This window comes from Phascolarctos cinereus, unplaced genomic scaffold, assembly GCF_003287225.1.
Source record: "Phascolarctos cinereus isolate Bilbo 61053 unplaced genomic scaffold, phaCin_HiC Scaffold_1;HRSCAF=81, whole genome shotgun sequence".
NCBI lineage: Eukaryota > Metazoa > Chordata > Mammalia > Diprotodontia > Phascolarctidae > Phascolarctos > Phascolarctos cinereus.
In genome coordinates this window covers 171,064,010-171,082,309 of record NW_027555514.1, presented here as the reverse complement: position 1 = coordinate 171,082,309, position 18,300 = coordinate 171,064,010, and the positions used below count along the sequence as shown (strand labels likewise).

The 18,300-nt window shown below is 36.3% G+C and overlaps 1 protein-coding gene across 1 annotated transcript in view; it reads right to left on the bottom strand.

The window, feature by feature from the left end:
- ITPR2 (inositol 1,4,5-trisphosphate receptor type 2) overlaps positions 1 to 18,300 on the bottom strand; it is a 509,346-nt gene that overhangs the window by 35,046 nt on the left and 456,000 nt on the right. Inside the window, exon 55 of the mRNA XM_020965011.2 lies at positions 13,437 to 13,597. Within this exon, the coding sequence (XP_020820670.1) occupies positions 13,437 to 13,597 (161 nt within the window). The remainder of the gene's footprint in view (positions 1 to 13,436; positions 13,598 to 18,300) is intronic.

The window sequence follows — 18,300 nt, the reverse complement described above, 5'->3', positions numbered from 1 at the left end:
AGGCCTCAGCAAACCTGGATCATGCCAGAAAATCATAAAAAACAAGTCAACAGCCTGCTAAAGGAGACCCCCCCCAAAATGAAGAAAACAACACCTTAAAAAATAGACTAATCCAAATGGCAAAAGAGGTCCAAAAAGCCAATGAGGAGAAGAATGCCTTAAAAAGCAGAACTGGACAAATGGAAAAGGAAGTCCAAAAGCTCACTGAAGAAAATACTTCCCTTAAAATTAGAATGGAGCAAATGGAAGTTAATGACTTCAGGAGAAATCAAGAAATTGTAAAACAAAACCAAAAGAATGAAAAAAATAGAAGACAGTGTGAAATATCTCATTGGAAAAACAATTGACCTTCAAAACAGATCCAGGAGAGATAATTTAAAAATTATTGTACTACCTGAAAGCCATGATCAAAAAAAGAGCCTAGATATCATCATTCAAGAAATTATCAAGGGGCAGCTAGCTGATGAAGTGGATAGGGTGCTGGGCCTCCGGTCAGGAAGACTCATCTTCCTGAGTTCAAATCTGGCCTCAGACACTTTCCTAGCTGTGTGACCCCGAGCAAGTCATTGGGGCAGCTAGGTGGCACAGTGAATAGAGCACCAGCCCTGAAGTCAGGAGTACCTGAGTTCAAATACGGCCACAGACCAAACACTTGACACTTACTAACTATGTGACCCTGGGCAAGTCACTTAACCCCAATTGCCTAAAAAAAAAAAAGAAAAAGAAAGAAATTATCAAGGAAAACTGCCTTGATATTCTAGAACCAGAGGGTAAAAGAGAAATTGAAAGAATCCACCGATCACCTCCTGAAAGAGATCCCCAAAGAAGGATCATGTTACATCATGAATTACATCATTACATCATGAATGTAATGGAATACTATCATACAATAAGAAATGATGAACAGGCACATTTCAGAAAAACCTGGAAAGACTTATAGGAACTGATGAAAAGTGAAATGAGCAGAACCAGGAAAACACTGTACAAAGTATCAGCAACATTGTGTGAGGATCAACTATGAATGACTCAGTTCTCCTCAGCAACACGATGATCCAAGACAAGTACAAAGACTCATGAAGGGAAATGCTATTCATATCCAGATAAAGAGCTAGTGGACTCTGAATGCAGATCAAAGCATATTTTTTTCGCTCACTTTATTTTTTCCCATGTTTTTTCCTTTTGATCTGTTTCTTCTTTCACAACTGTGACGAATATGGAAATATTTTTATATGATAGTACATATATAAACTATATCAAACTGCCTACCATTTTTAGAAGAGGGGAGAGGAGGGAAGGAGGTAGAAAAATCTGGAACTCAAAATCTTATAAAAATGAATACTAAAAATTTTCTTGACCTGTATTTGGGGAAAAAATAAAAGATCAGTCAAAAAAATCACATTTTTCCAACCGAATTGAGTGCTATTGAAAGCTACTCCACTACAAGCTCTGGAAACAGAAATTCTCCAGAAGCTTCCAAAACAGGGAGAATCTAAAAGCAAGAGAAATTTCCTAATTCCCTTTGAGCCATTTCACTTGTATGATTTTGAAGGCATGGCTTCCAGATCAGAGAGTAAAACTTAGAAAGCCAGAGAGAATGAGGTATAGTCATGTGGACAATAAACAGGTCAGTAAAATTTAGAAGTCATATTCAAATATATGTCATTTTACACAGCTCATGCCAATGAAAAACATGAAAATATATAGGGTGGGGTTTTTTGGAGGGGGTTTTGGTCACTTCTGATACATAGGCCATATTTTAAAATATAAGTATCAATTTATTCTTATGTGTATTTTAATGAAATGGGGACATTACAACTAGCAAATTCATTAATTAGCATATTTTCTTATTTTGTCAGATAAGAATATCTGGATATTTTATACCAGGTTCTCCTATATTCATTATATTCAATACTATGTGTCCATAAAAGATATTTTACTTTTATTGGATCATAACCAGGTACTACTGATATTATTATCTCCATATTACATATGAGAAAATTGAGGCTGTGTCTATGGTTATATGCTTAAGCTCTGGAGGCAGGATTCAAACTCATGTTATCTTTACTCCAAATCCAGCACTCTCTTTATTATGCCACACTATTTCCCTTTCATTTAAAAAAAATAGTCTTAACAACAACAGCAGACTTTAAACAATAGATAGATAGTGTACTGGACTTGAAATCAGAAGAACTGGATTTAACTCCTGGCTCTGCGCTGTGTCACCATAGGCAAATCATTCAATTCTCTATGCTTTGGTTTCTCAGCTGCAAAATGAGGGAAATATTAGGTATGATACTTATCTTAATGGGTTGTTATGAAGTAAGTACTTTATAAATCATAAAATATTTGATAAATGTGAACATTTTATTATAGATATGCTTTCTATGCTTTTATCATATAGTTGTAAACAGAATCATGTTTTAAACAAAAAAAAAAGTAAAGCAAGCAACAGTGAATCAATTCCCTTTCTAAATGCTCACAAACCATCTATTAAAACACATGCACTAGGATTTCACCAGGATAAAATTTGCCCTATACTTCAGCATCTTTCCTATTCTCTATAGCAAATCATAGCTAATCTAAAGCAAATCACAGCTGCCAGTTCTTTGTAGAAGCAATATAGTATATTCAAAAAGGTGTTAGATTTGGTGTCAAAGAAGATGGGAGTGAATCTCAGCTATGGCACTAACTAATTGTATGTTCATGGGAAAATCACTTCACATCAATTTCCTCATCTGTAAAAAGTTGGTGTTGGACTGTCCTGTCCCGCTCTTAATTATATGATCCTACTGTAGGATGCAGTTTGTTTAGGTATTTAGTATACATATGTGCTCTCACTCTCTCTTTGCTTCTTCAATTCCATATTAACAATTTTTGTTGTAGATTTTTATATCATTCTTGGAACAAAAAAGCTTCCTCTTCTTCAGTGGATCCAACATCACTTTCTACAGGAAGCATCTCATGTATATTACATAGTTTGAAATGTTTAGTGATCATCATTCTTCCCTTTCTTCTCTGTGTTTTCTTCTTTTAGCCTCCAACCTCCTGACATCAGTGATAATCTTGGATTTTTCCCTATTAATTTTCTCTTTGATTTTCCTTTGACATACAATTAGCATTTTTGAAGGAACTCTTTATTATCCCTGATTATGTGCAGTGTGAAGTGATAGGACTGGTATCTACCAGTTCATTATACTTCTTCTATACTCTTCTTGCTATACTTGCTATACTTTCCTCTTAAGAAAAATTATTATTAATAATCAATGATTTGGGGAGATCCAGAGTCCTCCCCTTTTTTTAAAAGTCCTGATTTTCAAAAGTTCAGTCTCTTGAAGGGTGTTGCTGATAAAGAAATTGTTCCACCCAGGTCAAGTAGCTGTGTTCTGCTTGTGTTCTGCTCAGGCTTGGGTGGGGCATAAATTCTTTGAAAAGATTGCCCAAGGCTGAGGGGAACTTAGAGATGGATGGCATAATTAAAATTCAGGTCCAGCCCCTCATTGTAATATTCATTCTCTTATTAATTGTTAACCAATCAGAGTTGATTCTCACCCTGGGGAACACCTACTCTTTGAAGGGCATATTGTGAACCCACCACCATGAGGGTCTTTGGTCTAAGAGAGGTGGGCAAATGGTTATCCTTTTATTAATAAACATGCTGGCCTAGTGATTAATCAGTCAATTAGGCAAAATTCTTAGATTTTTTATTTTCAGAAATTCCTGTAGACAAAATTATATATTGATTTTGTCCTGTTGGTCCTTCCTTCTTGCTAAGGACATGACTAGATGTAAGCCTAGGGCTACATACGTAGAAGAAGACTGAGGAATGTGGGAGAAAGTATATCAACCTTGAGGGAGGTTAGTCAGTTTGTGGTCAGCATGGAAATTTGAGGATAAACAAGACAAAACAGCCATCAAAATTGCTTAAAGCTGTTTTCTCATGATATGACTGTGACACAGCAAGGCTATGCCCACCTCTAAAGAGCTACAGGCTCATGAAGGCACTCATGAAGTTGGAGGTAAAGACAGAGTGGACCAACTTGGGAGACAAAAATGGCTGAAGGAGGACTTAACGCCTGATTTGAAATATGATGGCTACGCTCAAAAAAGGAGATGGAGACCAGATGGGTCCCCAAATCACAGAGAGAGAGAGAGAGAGAGAGAGAGAGAGAGAGAGAGAGAGAGAGAGAGAGAGAGAGAGAGAGAGAGAGAGAGAGAGAAGATTGAATTATATGAATGTAACAATACAGAGTAGCACAGGGTTATTTTGATCCATCTGTCCTATCACTGAATATTCAGGGCAAGATGAATTTGCTTTTGTTTTGTCTGTTGTGACCTCTTAGAGGTCTCATATACACACACACACTCACACACACAAAGTTTGGCCATAAGTAGATAGACCTTGAGGCTGCTTACTCATTCTTTATTAGAGTGACCAACAGGATGGTTTTAAATCTAAGCTCTAAACTTCCATCTCTTTAAACTCTTGAGGTTTGCTTGCCCATAGACCCAAAAAGGTCTGGGCTGCTGGATCTGGGAAGATATCAGAAACCCAGCCTACATGAAAGCTATTTGCTAATGTGTTTGAGTTTTAGTCCTCTTGCTTCTATGATTATGTTTAAAGAATTAGTTATGCCATGAAAATATGGTCTACTCTATGATATATGTCAGTGTTCCATTGAAACTAAGAAGTTAAGGAAAGCATGTGGAATTTTCTCCTAGTGGATAGGGATATAAGCCAAAATGATGGAGCTGAATAAATCTATATATACCACATCCCTAGATAAATCACATAAGCCCTGACTTCTTTCTTTCCCCCAACCCCCATAAAATGAGTAGAATTTCCAAGAGGTAGCCAGCTCTGTGAGAACCACAGAGAGCTTGGTATTTTACCACAGTGACCTCTGGTATTGAATGGGGATATATAACCAACAGAGTGGGCACAGGATTGTCAGCTAGTAGTCCTCACCATTATTAGGTAAGATTGTTAGTGGCTGGACAAATTTAGATATCATAAATTTAGAGCTAGACATGATCTTAGAGATTGTTTCACGAAGAAACTGAGATCAAGAGAGGTTGCCCAAGTAATACAGGTTACTAACTTGCAGAGCTGGAGTTTGAACCCAGACCTTTTGATTCCATATCCATTGTTCCTTCTACTGCACCATGATATTCCTGCTAATCTATCTTTATATTTCCAAGGAAATTAGACTGTCAGCAGGACCTTAACACAATAGTGTTATTTCACTGTAATTATTCTTTAAACTAATTACTCATAAGGAGATATGGGTTATGTCAGTCTTCTAAAAGTCATTAAATAAAAGTTGTATGGCTTTACGGGATATACTACTTCTTCCCACAACTTGCATTTTGATAGCATCTGTTATCCTTTGGAAGAAAGCCAAACTTTCAGAGTAAATGTACCAGTCTTAACAACGTGAACATTATTATTCCAGAAAGCCAACTGAGATTTGAACAAGATCTTACAGTAATGACCAGAATTGGGAAACTAAATTTTTCCTTATAACAACAAGATAAATTCTTTTTATTAAAGTTATGGAAATCACAGATATGAATATCCCTTTATAAATTTAAAATAAATATTTTAGGATGCATCTTTGTTTCTAAGAGGTCACAACATACAAAACAGAAGCAAATTCATCTTGCCCTGAATATTCAATGAAAGGACAGATGGATCAGAATAACCCTCTGCTACTCTGTATTGTTACATTCACATGATTCGGTTTTATTTATCAAAATTGAGTTTGGAAATGACCATGTCCAATATACTCATACTTCCACATATCACAGGATACCTGGAACCTTTCAGAGTTGGTAAACTTACTGATAAGAGGCTATTTTTCCATTTCAGGATCCTCAGATCAGACACCATTTTTTTCCTTTATAATTCCTTTTATCAGTAGTAGAAACTACAGGAGTACAAATCCTTGACTGTGATTTGTTTTTATCTAGGCAACATGGGCCAATGGAAAGAATACTCTCTCTGGAGTCAGAAAACCCAGGTACAGATCTCACTTCTTAAACTCCCTTTGGAGATGGGATATGCGGCAACTACTTATGCAACTGATAAGAACTCTGTGTCTTCAGGAACTAGAGGTACAAAAAGCCCAGAAAAAAAAAGTTCTTGACACCAAACTCCTTTAGCACAGTCAAATGGTTCAAATTCAGTAACAAATGTTTTTTTTTCAGTAAAAATATCATTAAAAAAGATGCATTACCATCTGGTTTTCCACTGTACCCCAAGAACCATAGGACCTTTCCATCTGATTTACCAATGAAACCTCATATATGTATGGTCTTTTCCATTACAGTATGAGCTACTTAAGAATGGGGACTGTCATTCTTTTGTATTTGTACTTCCAGAACTTAGCACATAATAAGTGCATAAAATCAATCTATCAACAAGGGCCTACTATATGCCAGGCACTATACTAGGCACTGGGGATACAAGAACAAAGAATGAAACACTCCCTTTTCCCATGGAGCTTACATTCTAAGAGGGGAGACAAGTACATATAAAAATGCATATGGCATTTAATTTATAATAAATATAAGATAAATAAATACAAATATAGACAAAGTAGTTGAATACAACAAGGAAGGACACTGGTAGGGGGATTAGGAAAGGACTCCTGAAGAAGATGGTGTCTGAGCTGCATCATAAAGAAGAGAGGGACACTATGAGGTGATATGAAGAGGGAATGCATTCCAAGCATGAAGGATAGCTGGTACAAAGAGATGTGACATAAAGTGTTGTGAATGAGAAACACAGAGATAACTAATTGGATGACTAGCAGAGTGTGAGATGGGGAGTAATATATGATGAGGTTGGAAAGACAGGTTGTATAGCATTTTAATACCAAAACAGAGGAATTTTATCCTAGAGTCAATAAGAAGTTGTTGGAGATGGTTCAGTAGAGAAGTCACATGGTCAGATGTGCCTTTAAAGAAAATTACTTTGGCAGTAGTACATAGGATGGAGTTTAGTATTGAGTGACTTGTGGCAGAGAGCCCAATTAGGAGATTGTTGCAATAAGCTAGGTTAGATCAGGGAGATGTTATGAAGACAATAATGGCAAGATTTGGTAAATTATTGGACATGGGGTGAAAGACAGTGAGAGGAGGATAATGCTGAGATTATAAACCCGAGGCACTAGAAGAATGGTGTTGCCATTCTTTCAGGCTGAAGGTATGACCTTAGACAAAAGTAATGAAGTTTTGGAGGGAAAGATAATGAGCTCAGTTTTAGACTTACTGAGTTTATGATGTCTCTAAGTTTTAAATGTCCATTGGGCAATTGGTGATGCTTTCATTTATTGCTTTGTTACTACCTTGTGTCACTCAACCTCCTTGGGCCTTAGTTTCCTCAACTATAAAATCAGGAGGTTGGAATAGAAGTCTCTGATGTCTCTTCCAGTTCTAGATCTATGATCCTATGACATATTCAAGTATTCCTCCAATTCAAAGGAGCTCTGAATAAAACTAAAAACTTATGCAACATTGACATAGTGGAAACATGGATTTTTGCATGATTTTTGGTTGTTACTGTCTTTTAATATAAAGCAGCTGGAAAGATTGTCTTCATGTTATGGAAGAAAATATGCCTTTCAAAAAAGTATCAGCTATGCTTAACTTAGTATTATTCAGTAGCTAAAAAGTCCAAGTCCTTAAAGAAAACCAAAGATAATAAAAACAAAATCTACTATGTTCACTTCCTTCTGTTTTTGTTTTCATTTTTTTGGGGGGAGGTAGGCAATGGGGTTAAGTGACTTGCCCAGGGTCATACAGCTAGTAAGTGTTATGTGTCTGAGGCTGGATTTGAATTCAGGTGCTCCTGAATCCAGGGCCAGTGCTCTATCCACTGCACCACCTAGCTGCCCCAGTTCACTTCCTTCTGAAGAATGTTTTTCTACATTTCTGGCCTTCATTTCTAGTTAGCTACTTTACTAGCTGGCCAGGCCTCTTCATTATAATTTACCTAGTCCTTTTCTGAAAGCAGGTTTAGACTTCTCTTTGGAGATATAACAAAGGTTGATTTTTTTTTCTTTCTTTTGAAAACAGAAAGAGGATTGGAATGATTTTAGTCCTTGGGAGAAATTTCATGTTTCCATTTGGCTCTGTAAAAGCATCTTTGCTGTTGAAGTTCATCTCTTTCCTTCCTGTCATCATAAGGCAATCACCTTCTGCCTATTCAATCATCAGGAAAGCAGGAAGAAAAACCTGTACCCTGACTGTAGAACGGGCTTTTGAAGGACCCTTTCTATATAAGTGCACAGTGCATACTGCTTGTTGATTTGTTGTTTTAATGGAACTAGATGTTAAAGGGTAGAAACAGCATGGATCCTCCTCCTCCTCCTCCTCCTCCTCCTCCTCCTCCTCCTCCTCCTTCTTCTTCATCTTCTTCTTCTTCTTCTTCTTCTTCTTCTTCTTCTTCTTCTTCTTCTCCTTCTCCTTCTCCTTCTCCTTCTCCTTCTCCTTCTCCTTCTCCTTCTCCTTCTCCTTCTCCTTCTTCTTCTTCTTCTTCTTCTTCTTCCACTAAGGTCCATAGAGTTGGAGTGCCTTTCTTAAGATAACTATTCTGAATCTAAATTGAGGTTTTCTTGACACTAATACAGTGCCCCTTCCACTATACCACATTACTTTACAATTTCTGACTCATCAGATGGCAACCTGTACACCATTTTTGTCAGGAGAACAAATTAACTACCTACCTTGCCCTTTTTTATTTTATCTCCCCTCTGCCACATGAATTTTTAAAATATAACTTTGGAAAATCTCTTGCTCTTCTACAAAATGGCATTATAGTTTAATGGTATTAGTACTAGAGGAGATGTTAGGAGACAACGACTTAATTTGGGGTTCTACCACTGACTTGCAGTGCATGCCTCCCTTAATCACCATTTCCCAAATATAAAATTGGATTAGAAAGTTGGCATTTGTTTACATGGAAAAAAAAATAGTAATACATATATTTAACACACATAGAAATTAGAGATAAAGATAAAAGAATTCTGGCCAGAGATTAAGCAAAGATGTCTCTACCTAGAAGCTTAAGAATCTCCCACCATATTAACATTCATAATGTGGAAAGCGAAGAACTGATATGTTGATTTCTTGATCCAACTTTAGAATAACAATAGGCTGTCCTCCTTAAAGTGTAAACAAGTTTTTAAAATCTCATGAAGTTTTTAGCTCTTTAAATTAGGTTTTAGTGGAATATTGAGCAGTTACATAATTATACCCAATTATATAATTAGTATAAATTATAAAATAGAATCAGAACACTTAATTTCATAGATGTGACACGAAATTATCATAGCAAATGGTGATAATGGGTGCTGCATGTGCAGCACAGATTTCCAAAGACTTTGTGTCTTTGATGAGCCAAAATACTTTCCTCTCCAATAGTTATGACCTGAAAATATGGTTTAACTAAACAAAATTGCTTTGGGGTTGCAGAATGACAAAAGAACATCTGGAAACTTGTTGATTCTTTTTATCCCACATGTAATTGGGGATAAAAGGAGTAGGTAAATGGGTCTCTTTTCAATTTAATTAAGCAGGAAACTGCCCTGAGTCCTGGCTGATAATGATAATATGGTATTCATCCTCAAAAAGACAATAGAGTTCAAGCCCTTCATAGTATAATTTAGGAAACGGGCTCAGGAGTAGTATGGTGACTTGCCCAGAGAAAAGGAGCTAGCAAGTTGGAAGGCTAGGACTTAATACTAGGTCCTTACTACCAAGGTTCTCTGATTCCAAACCCAGTTGTCTTTGCAATATATAGGGCATTTTATCATTCATTTCTTCATAGAACACTCTCCTAAGCAGAGAAAGAGATATGAATCAGTATAACTAAAATGATCCCTAACATTCAAGATCTTACAATCTAGTACAGAATATCTATGTACATAGTATATTACATACATACACAAGTGTGTGGTTAGACAGCAGTTTGTCTGCAAAAGATCTGGAGAGTTCAGTGGACTGCAAGCTCAATTAAGAGTTAACTGTATGGTATGACACTCAAAAAAAAAAGCTAACATGATTCTGGGTTACATTAAGAGAAGTATAGCTTCCAGGGATAGGAAGGGGACAGTCCCACTATACTACACCCTGGTTATATCACCTCCAGAGTACTGTGTTCAGTTCTGGGTACCATAGTGTATACTGATAAGCTAGGGAGTATTTAGAGAAGGATATCCAGGATATAAAGGAATGGGCATTGAATCTATATCATATTAGGATTGCTTAAAGGAGCAAAAGTTGTTTAGCCTAGAAAAAAAGGATAATATAATAGATATCCAAATGGCTATCCTGTGGAAGAGGGATCAAACATTTTCTGTTTGGCCCCAAGAGGCAGAACCTAAAAGCAGTGGGTGGAAATTGCAAAAAGACATGTTGAGCTTTTTATAAGGAAAAACTTCCTTCTAACTAAAGCTAACAAAGTGAAATTGCTGCATTGGAAGGCGGTAGGTTCCCACACACTGGAGGGAAACTGAAGACCAGGTTGTTATGTTTTTTGTTATGAGTTGGGTGGGTGGTCTCTGAGGTCCTTTCACTCTGAAATTTTGTGATTCTATGATAGGTCTTCATTAAAATATATATACATGCATGGCAAGAACTTAAGTAAAAATGAGTCAATTAGCAACACAAAACAATACCATGTTGGTGTCATGAGGTAATAAATATATGATTAGCTTTAGTCATACTCGAGGAAGAAAAGCCAGATTACAAGGATTGAGGGGAATGGGAAGTGGGGAAATGGAGATACCTGTTACAGACATCATCCAAAGAATTTTGAAGGTAAACGAGAGAAAAATAAAATGGGACAGTAGGTGGATGGGTTAGAATCAATCAATCAATCAATAAGACATTTATTAAGTGCCTACTATATGCTAGACCCAATGCTAGATGCTGGGGATTCAATACAAAAATGAAACAGTTACTATATTCTCTCTCTCTCTCTCTCTGGCTAGGACCTTTGAAAAGGCTTGAGCATGCTTCTAGGCAAATAGGAAAGAGCCAGATGAAAGAGAAAAATTAAAGATGCAAGAATGAGAAAGGATGACTGCTGGAGCAAGGTTCTAAAGGTAGAAGTAGGAGGGAATGACATTATGTGGGCCATTGGTGGGATTAGCCTTAATGAAGAAAAGTAATACCTTTTCTCTTCTCACAGGGAAGACAGGGAAAGAAATGATGCTGCTGAGTTTGGGGGAATACAAATGGGGAACTAAGGAAGTTCACATCAAATGGTTTTAATCTTATCAGTAATGGAGGCTGAGGAAAAAAACTCAAATGATTCTATGCTTCTGTAACCCTGAAGCTCTGGTCTCAGAAGGTGCCCCATCTTAATTTTGGTTAACAGACATCTTAGTTTTGAGTTTGAAGGCAAGAAAACTATGCTTTGAAAATTCTGTTAATTTTTCAGACCCTACAGTTCAGAGTTCTTACCATTTAGACTAATGTAAAATGCATTAGTATATTCTATCAGAAAATTCCAATTCCCAGAGCCAAAAGATTAATATATTTTCCATGAATATTAATGTGGATGCTGGTATAAATATTCATAGTTATAGACTCACATTGTTAGAGTTAGAAGGAAACTTGGAGATTAATTTATACAACCCCCTCATTTTACAGATGAAGAAACTGAGGCCCTAAGAGACTAAGGGATTTATTTGGTCAAGGTCAGACAGCAAAGCAGTGGCAGGATGGAGACTAAAACCCAAGTCTCCTGAATTCCAGCCAAGTAATATAATAGCAAAGAATAAAATTCAAATAGTTGAGGTAAAAACTTTGGGGGAGGGGGAGGCATGGCATCCCAAAACTTAGCTTTTCTGATTTCTCTAATATAGGCAGGATCATTTCCTAAGAACTACTTAAGCCTTTTTGTTTTCCTTTATATAACCCCTTGAAAGTTGTATCAGATGATATAGTTTTAAAATTTCATTCATAACTCCACTTTTACAATAAAAGTCTACCTGTTGCTAAATTATGGCAGCCCCTCCCAAAATTACTTTGTATATGTAACCCAGGATGCAAGTTCATTTGCATAAGACTTTCCTCTAATATGTCTAACTGTCATCTCCTTTAATAGAATGGAGAATTAGTTTCTCTGAAGAATTAAAAATGAGTAACACAGACAGCAATGGAAAAGCTCAGAGGCAGGCAATACCATATTGTATACACCATACTGTACAAAAGGATGTCATCAAAGAAATGTGTCCTAGAAACAAAAGATGGGCTGTTCCTAAGTCCAAAATAAGGGATAATTGATGGACAATACAAGGGCTATATTAATAACCTTGAAGTGTTAGGAAAAAGTGAGGAAGGTTCTGAGCACGTTCAGTAAACCCTCTTCAGTGAATCTAGAGGAGGATATGAGTTGCACCAAAAAAAAAAAAAAGGCAAGCATGGATGAGCTATGATTTGTATCATGGGAGGGAATATCCAAATTCATGAGCTCATCTAGCTCATAGGAACAATAGTAATCACCAAGTACTTTTCTATCTCAAGAATTTTTTATGTTGCTGGTATAGGTACTTCCTTCACTGGTACAGATGGCAACCACACTAAGTGACAGTCTTTTTCAGTTATTGTGGCATTTTAAACGTGTGTATCTATTGATCTAGCTAGCTATGAGCTGTTATTTAATAAGTATGGGGAACTTCTGGTATAGAAATTCTCTTCACCAATGGCAATTCAGCTATAATTTATAATCTTAGAAAGCTTCATGAGGCACTAAGAGGATCAAAAAATTTAACCACAGTCATACATCCAACTGGTCAGGTCAGAATCAATTGCTTGCAAGGAGGTCTTCACAATATCAAGGCAGGCTCTCTATTCACTATATCATATTGCCTCTTGTTTATGTAGAGCATGGTATGGTAGCTAGTGAGCCAACCTTGGAGTCAGCATGGCCTGGCTTCCTGAGCTCTGACTCACACTGGTGAGGTCATTTATCCTGGGCAAGTCATTTAACCTCTTGGTGCTCTAGCAACAATCTAAGAAATATAAGTGGCAGAGAAGGTGTCAGTCTACATTGTTTGAGGCACTATTCTCCCTATACCAAAATAACTACAGGTCCAGTCCCTATCCTAGTCAAATGCATGTAAATATGTTTCTTTCTAGAGAATGTCAGCTTCTGCAGGGCAGGGGCTGTTTCTTTTCTTTTCTCTGTCTCCCAACTGCCTAACATAGCAATACACACTTAAGAAAAAAAAAACTTGTTGACTGATTAATATGTAAATAATCAGTACTAGTGTTCCTTCTATATTAGCAGTGTCATTTCAAACTTTTCAGTGACCATTTTTGGAATCCTTCCATGTTGAAGATGGGACTGGGCAAAACCTGAAGTGACTATAAAACAAAACAGAATCACTAAAATTCAACATTAAAATTTTTGGATGACTTACCGCAATCATTTGAGCTACATAACTTTCAGGTCCAGTGTATTCAGTTGGGTCTTTAACTTTCACCAGAACTATGAAGTACAAATAATGCCACATATTGTGTTCAGACTTAATGTGCTCCTCAAATGATACAGTTTTATTATCAAACTTGTCTCTCTCAAGTCCTGAAAAAATGCACAAAATGTGAAAAATGGATAACTTGTAATTTAAGCAACAAAGCTCTTACAAATAAAAAAAGTGAGATATACATATATTTAATTACCCTAATTAAAAGCAATATAATCATCTTATATTCATTTAGCACTTTTAGATTTACAACTTTAGAGCAAATGCTACAAATGACCTCCAAAGAAAAGAAACATGATACTTGTGAATCTTACACCTGACTTTTTTTCATGGGTTATTTTTTTTTACATATGTCATTTATTTACTAAGAGCAAAATATCTTCAAAAAGCATACATGCCACTTGGAGGTAATTTTTAGACTATGCTCATGTAAAGGGTGGCATGTTAGATATGGAAATAAGTTTAAGATAAAAGATGCATCAATACTAGTGAGCAATGTCATTTTATCCAGGATTAGGAAAACTCATAATCTTCACGAATTTTTGATTTAGCTGCAAATTTGTTCTACCAGATGACAGAAAGTAGGTATCTGCGAGAGAAATGTAAACTATTTGTAGTTATCAAAATGCAATGAAATAGAAGCCCAAAGATCTGGGCTTCAACTACAGTAGGAATTATAAATTTATCCAGCACTCTGGAATATTATTCTCTGGCACTTTCAGTAAAAATCGCACAATTTTCAGAGTACATTTTTAGGTCCTAGAAGGATACTAAGAATAGGAACTAAATAGTAAGGCTCCTTTAAAAAAGTTGAACACTGGAAAGGAGTGAAGCAAGGGAAAAAGAAAAATATAGAGAGAAAAAGACTGAATTTCCAAAGAAAACGGAATATTGAGATTCATTGTGGTTTTCAATTTGAATACTGGGGATACCTCCAAGCAGCTGTTTCTATTCTTCATTCTGATATCTAGTTTTCTACATGAAACCTAGAAAAATTATTGAGTTTCTCTGGATTTCACATGCCTTATTAGAAAAATAAAAGAATAAAATACTTTATAGTCATGTAGAAGACTCAATAAGTAATAAACGAACAGCATTATAAAGATTGTTATAGAGATAATACTTCAGTTAAAGTTAATAAACTAATTAAGTGCCTACTATGAGAGGCAGCACGGTAAAATAGATGGGGAGCTGGCCTTGGAGTTAGAATGACCTGGTTACTTTACATCTACTTTCTATGTGTCTTGCATGTACCTATTTATATTCATTATATAATTCCATTAGAACATAAGCTTCTTAAGGCAAGAGACTGTTTTTGCATTTATTTATATTCCTGACATGGGGTAGGTACTTAATAAATATTTGTTGATCGATTGCTTAGGCTCATGTCTCTCCTCTCATACATATTGACTGTATAATCCTGGACAAGCCATTTATCCCCTTAGTGTCCCAGGCAACTCTTTAAGGCTGGTTTTCAGAGTGGTTATTAAATCTACATTGATGGAATGAGCTTTCTCACCAGGTAGTTCTCTAAACCAATTAAATCACAGATCTGGTGAAAGGTGGAGGGGGGAAGTGGGGGAAAGCACTGCTGATACAAAGAAAAAGGAAACAGTCCCTGCTCTCCAAGACTTTATATTGTATTAGATAACATATCTAACTAAAGTTGACTAAATATTTATTAAGCACTTACTACACTAGATGAAAATAAAAGTCTTGTTCAATGAAGACCAACTATCCCCTTAACTCATTAGCTTTCTTTGTATGGAAAACATGGAGTGTGAATGGCTAATGCTAGAACACCTGACCACCTTATTAACATGAATATTTTATTGTAGCAATTTTCATTATGATGCCATTAAAGGTCTATACATATAAATGATTTAATAATAATAATAGTTAATATTTTTATAGCACTTACTAGGGGTCAGGCACTGTGCTAAAGCTTTACAATTATTACTTCATTTGATCCCCTAACAAGCCTGGGAGGTGCTATTATTATCCCTCATTTTATAGATGAGGAAACTGACACCGAAGTTAAGAAACTTGCCCAGGTCCCCCAGCTAGTAAGGGTCCAAGGCCAGGTTTGAATTCTGGTCTTCCTGCCTCCAGGCCCAGCTCTCTATCCACTGCAACATCTAGCTGCTTTAATTAATACAGCATAAGAATATGTCTTTCTTCTCCTTTAGGGAACTATGTTTAGCAGATCTGTAGGCAAGTGAACAGAGGGTGCTGAGTTAGAGAGAAAGCAGGGTTACCTGAAGTTGAGAGATTTTTGCTGGGATCCTACCTGTATATGATCAGTTAATCTCTGATAGGACAGATATCTGATGATGGCAAATTAGACAAAATCAAAAACCAATTACTTCTAGGAGATAAATAATTCCTCTTTTTTATGTTATCCAATTCATTTTCTCATTATGGTTCTATAATATCTGGTGTACTACAGTACCTTTTCTGGTGATTTCTCAAGCTCCAATCATTTAGAAATAATATTCGGATCATAAACAAAATTATTTTCTATGCTCACTCCAACTACATCACTCTCCTAAATAGTTCTCTGAAGACTTCTTTCTGAGTCAAATGTGAACATATCATAATTGCCTTCAAATGAGACAAGCCCTATTTACTCTATCACTGTACTCACTACACCCTTTTCTAACTCTGACCTTTGGCCAATCATTATATGGGAGAACTTCTGTCTTCTTATTTCTCATATTATGTAATCTCTCTTTAAATTAGCACTTATGTACCAGCTCTTCCAGGATGCTCTCTGAATAATTCTATCCATTTTGTAACACATTTTCATAACTCTTAAGCCATTCTTGTAATTGCTATGTATAGAGAAGTTACAAATAAAAAAAATTAGGAACATATCTCCTGTACTTTAATACTATTTTAGAGCAAGCCTGGAGTTATCTGGGAGATATTTAAATGTACAAAACACTGCATTTACTCATACACATTTATATTGAGATGCTTGTCTCTCTTATTTCTACTTTTAGAGTAAGGCCTTTTAAGCACAGGGACCCTGCCTAACTTTTACTTTTTTTGACACATTGAGCATGGATGCTTACATTAATTCGCTCAACAAATATTTATTAAAAGACTTTTGGATGCAGTACATTATTCTAGACCCTGTGAGGCATCTTCAATCCAGCATCCAGCTCCTGCCTCTGCCTCTGGCCACCAACCTACTTGACTACCAAGCTAGAGAAAAACCAAAGGCCCCCTTCCTCTCCAACTCCCAAACACCAAAGGGAGAAAATAAAAATTATAATCATCACCATCATCATCATCTTCTTCATCATCATAGTACTTATACAGATTTTTAAATTTTGTAAAGCACTTTATATTTTACCTCATTCATTCCTCAACAACCTTATTCAGATAGGTGCTATTAATATCACCATTTTATAGATGAGGAAACTGAGACTGACAAAAGTTAATCATCTCCTATTTGCTCTATAGAATATATACAGAACAAAACTATATTAGATATATATATAATATACATATATATACATACACATATAGTTTATACATATTTGTTTGCTTGTTTTCTCCCCCATTATATTGTGCTTTCCTTTGAAGGCAGGAACTATCGTTATATTCCCAGCCCTTAGCAGAGTGCTTGGTACATAGTATGCTCTAATAATTGTTTACTGAGTGACCAACTAACCACCTTTTCCTCTTAGCTACTCTCTCTTCCCTGGGTTCTTGTGACAGTGATGTCTCCTGGTCCTCCTACTACAAGTCTGACTAATATTTCCAGGATCATCTGCTGGATCGTTATACATTTCATTCCCCCATACACAGGTATACTCCAGGGCTCTGTCCTGGGCCATCTTCTCTAATTGATTTCATCAGCTTAACAAGACTCTCAGATTTGCATATTGAGTCCTAATCTCCCTAGTGACCTTCAGTCCTGAATCTCCAACTACTTTCTCAGTATCTCCAGATAGGTATCACATTAAGTTTCTCAAACTTAACATGTCTAATCAAATCTAACTGTTACTCCCCCAAACCCCCCCAAAAAAACCCCCTACCAATCTTCCTAATTGCCCTTTCTGTGTCTAGGGTACCACTGTTTCTTTAATCACCCTGATTCACAACCTAGAAATCAACTTTACTCTTCCTTTTCCCTCACCTCTCATATCCAATAAGTTGCCAAATCTTGTAAATTCTACCTCCATAATATCTCTTTCTTTCACCTCCTTTCTATCCACACAAGCCCTAACCTAATTAAATCAAATTACACCTAATTAAAGCTTTTATTAACATTCAACTGGACTATTATAATAACTTCTTAATTAATATCCCTGCACTCAGCCTCTCCTCTCTTCAATCTATCTCCCACAAAGCTGCCAAATTGATATCTATAAAGCACAGTTTTTACAAAGTCGCTCCCCTTCTCAAAATACTTTTATGAGTCCCTATTGTCTCTTGGATAAAACAGAGAGTCTTCTGTTTGGTGTCCAAAGCCCTTCACAATCTGGCTCCTACCTTTCCTTCCAGGCTTATTACACATCATTGACCCTTAAGCATTTTACATTCTTGCCAAACTGGTCTACTTACTACTGCCTATATGTGACACTCTATATCCCATCTCAGTGCTGGAATACACACATTCTTCCCTTCTGCCTTATAGAAAGAACCTCGAGTTCCTTTCGTGTCACGTCCTACAAGAGGCCTGTCCTGACTCTTGCTATTTTTAGTCCTTTCCTTCTGAAATTGCTTTGTTATCTGTTTTGTATTTACTTATCTGTGCCCATGTTGTTTTGTCCCAATAGAATATAAG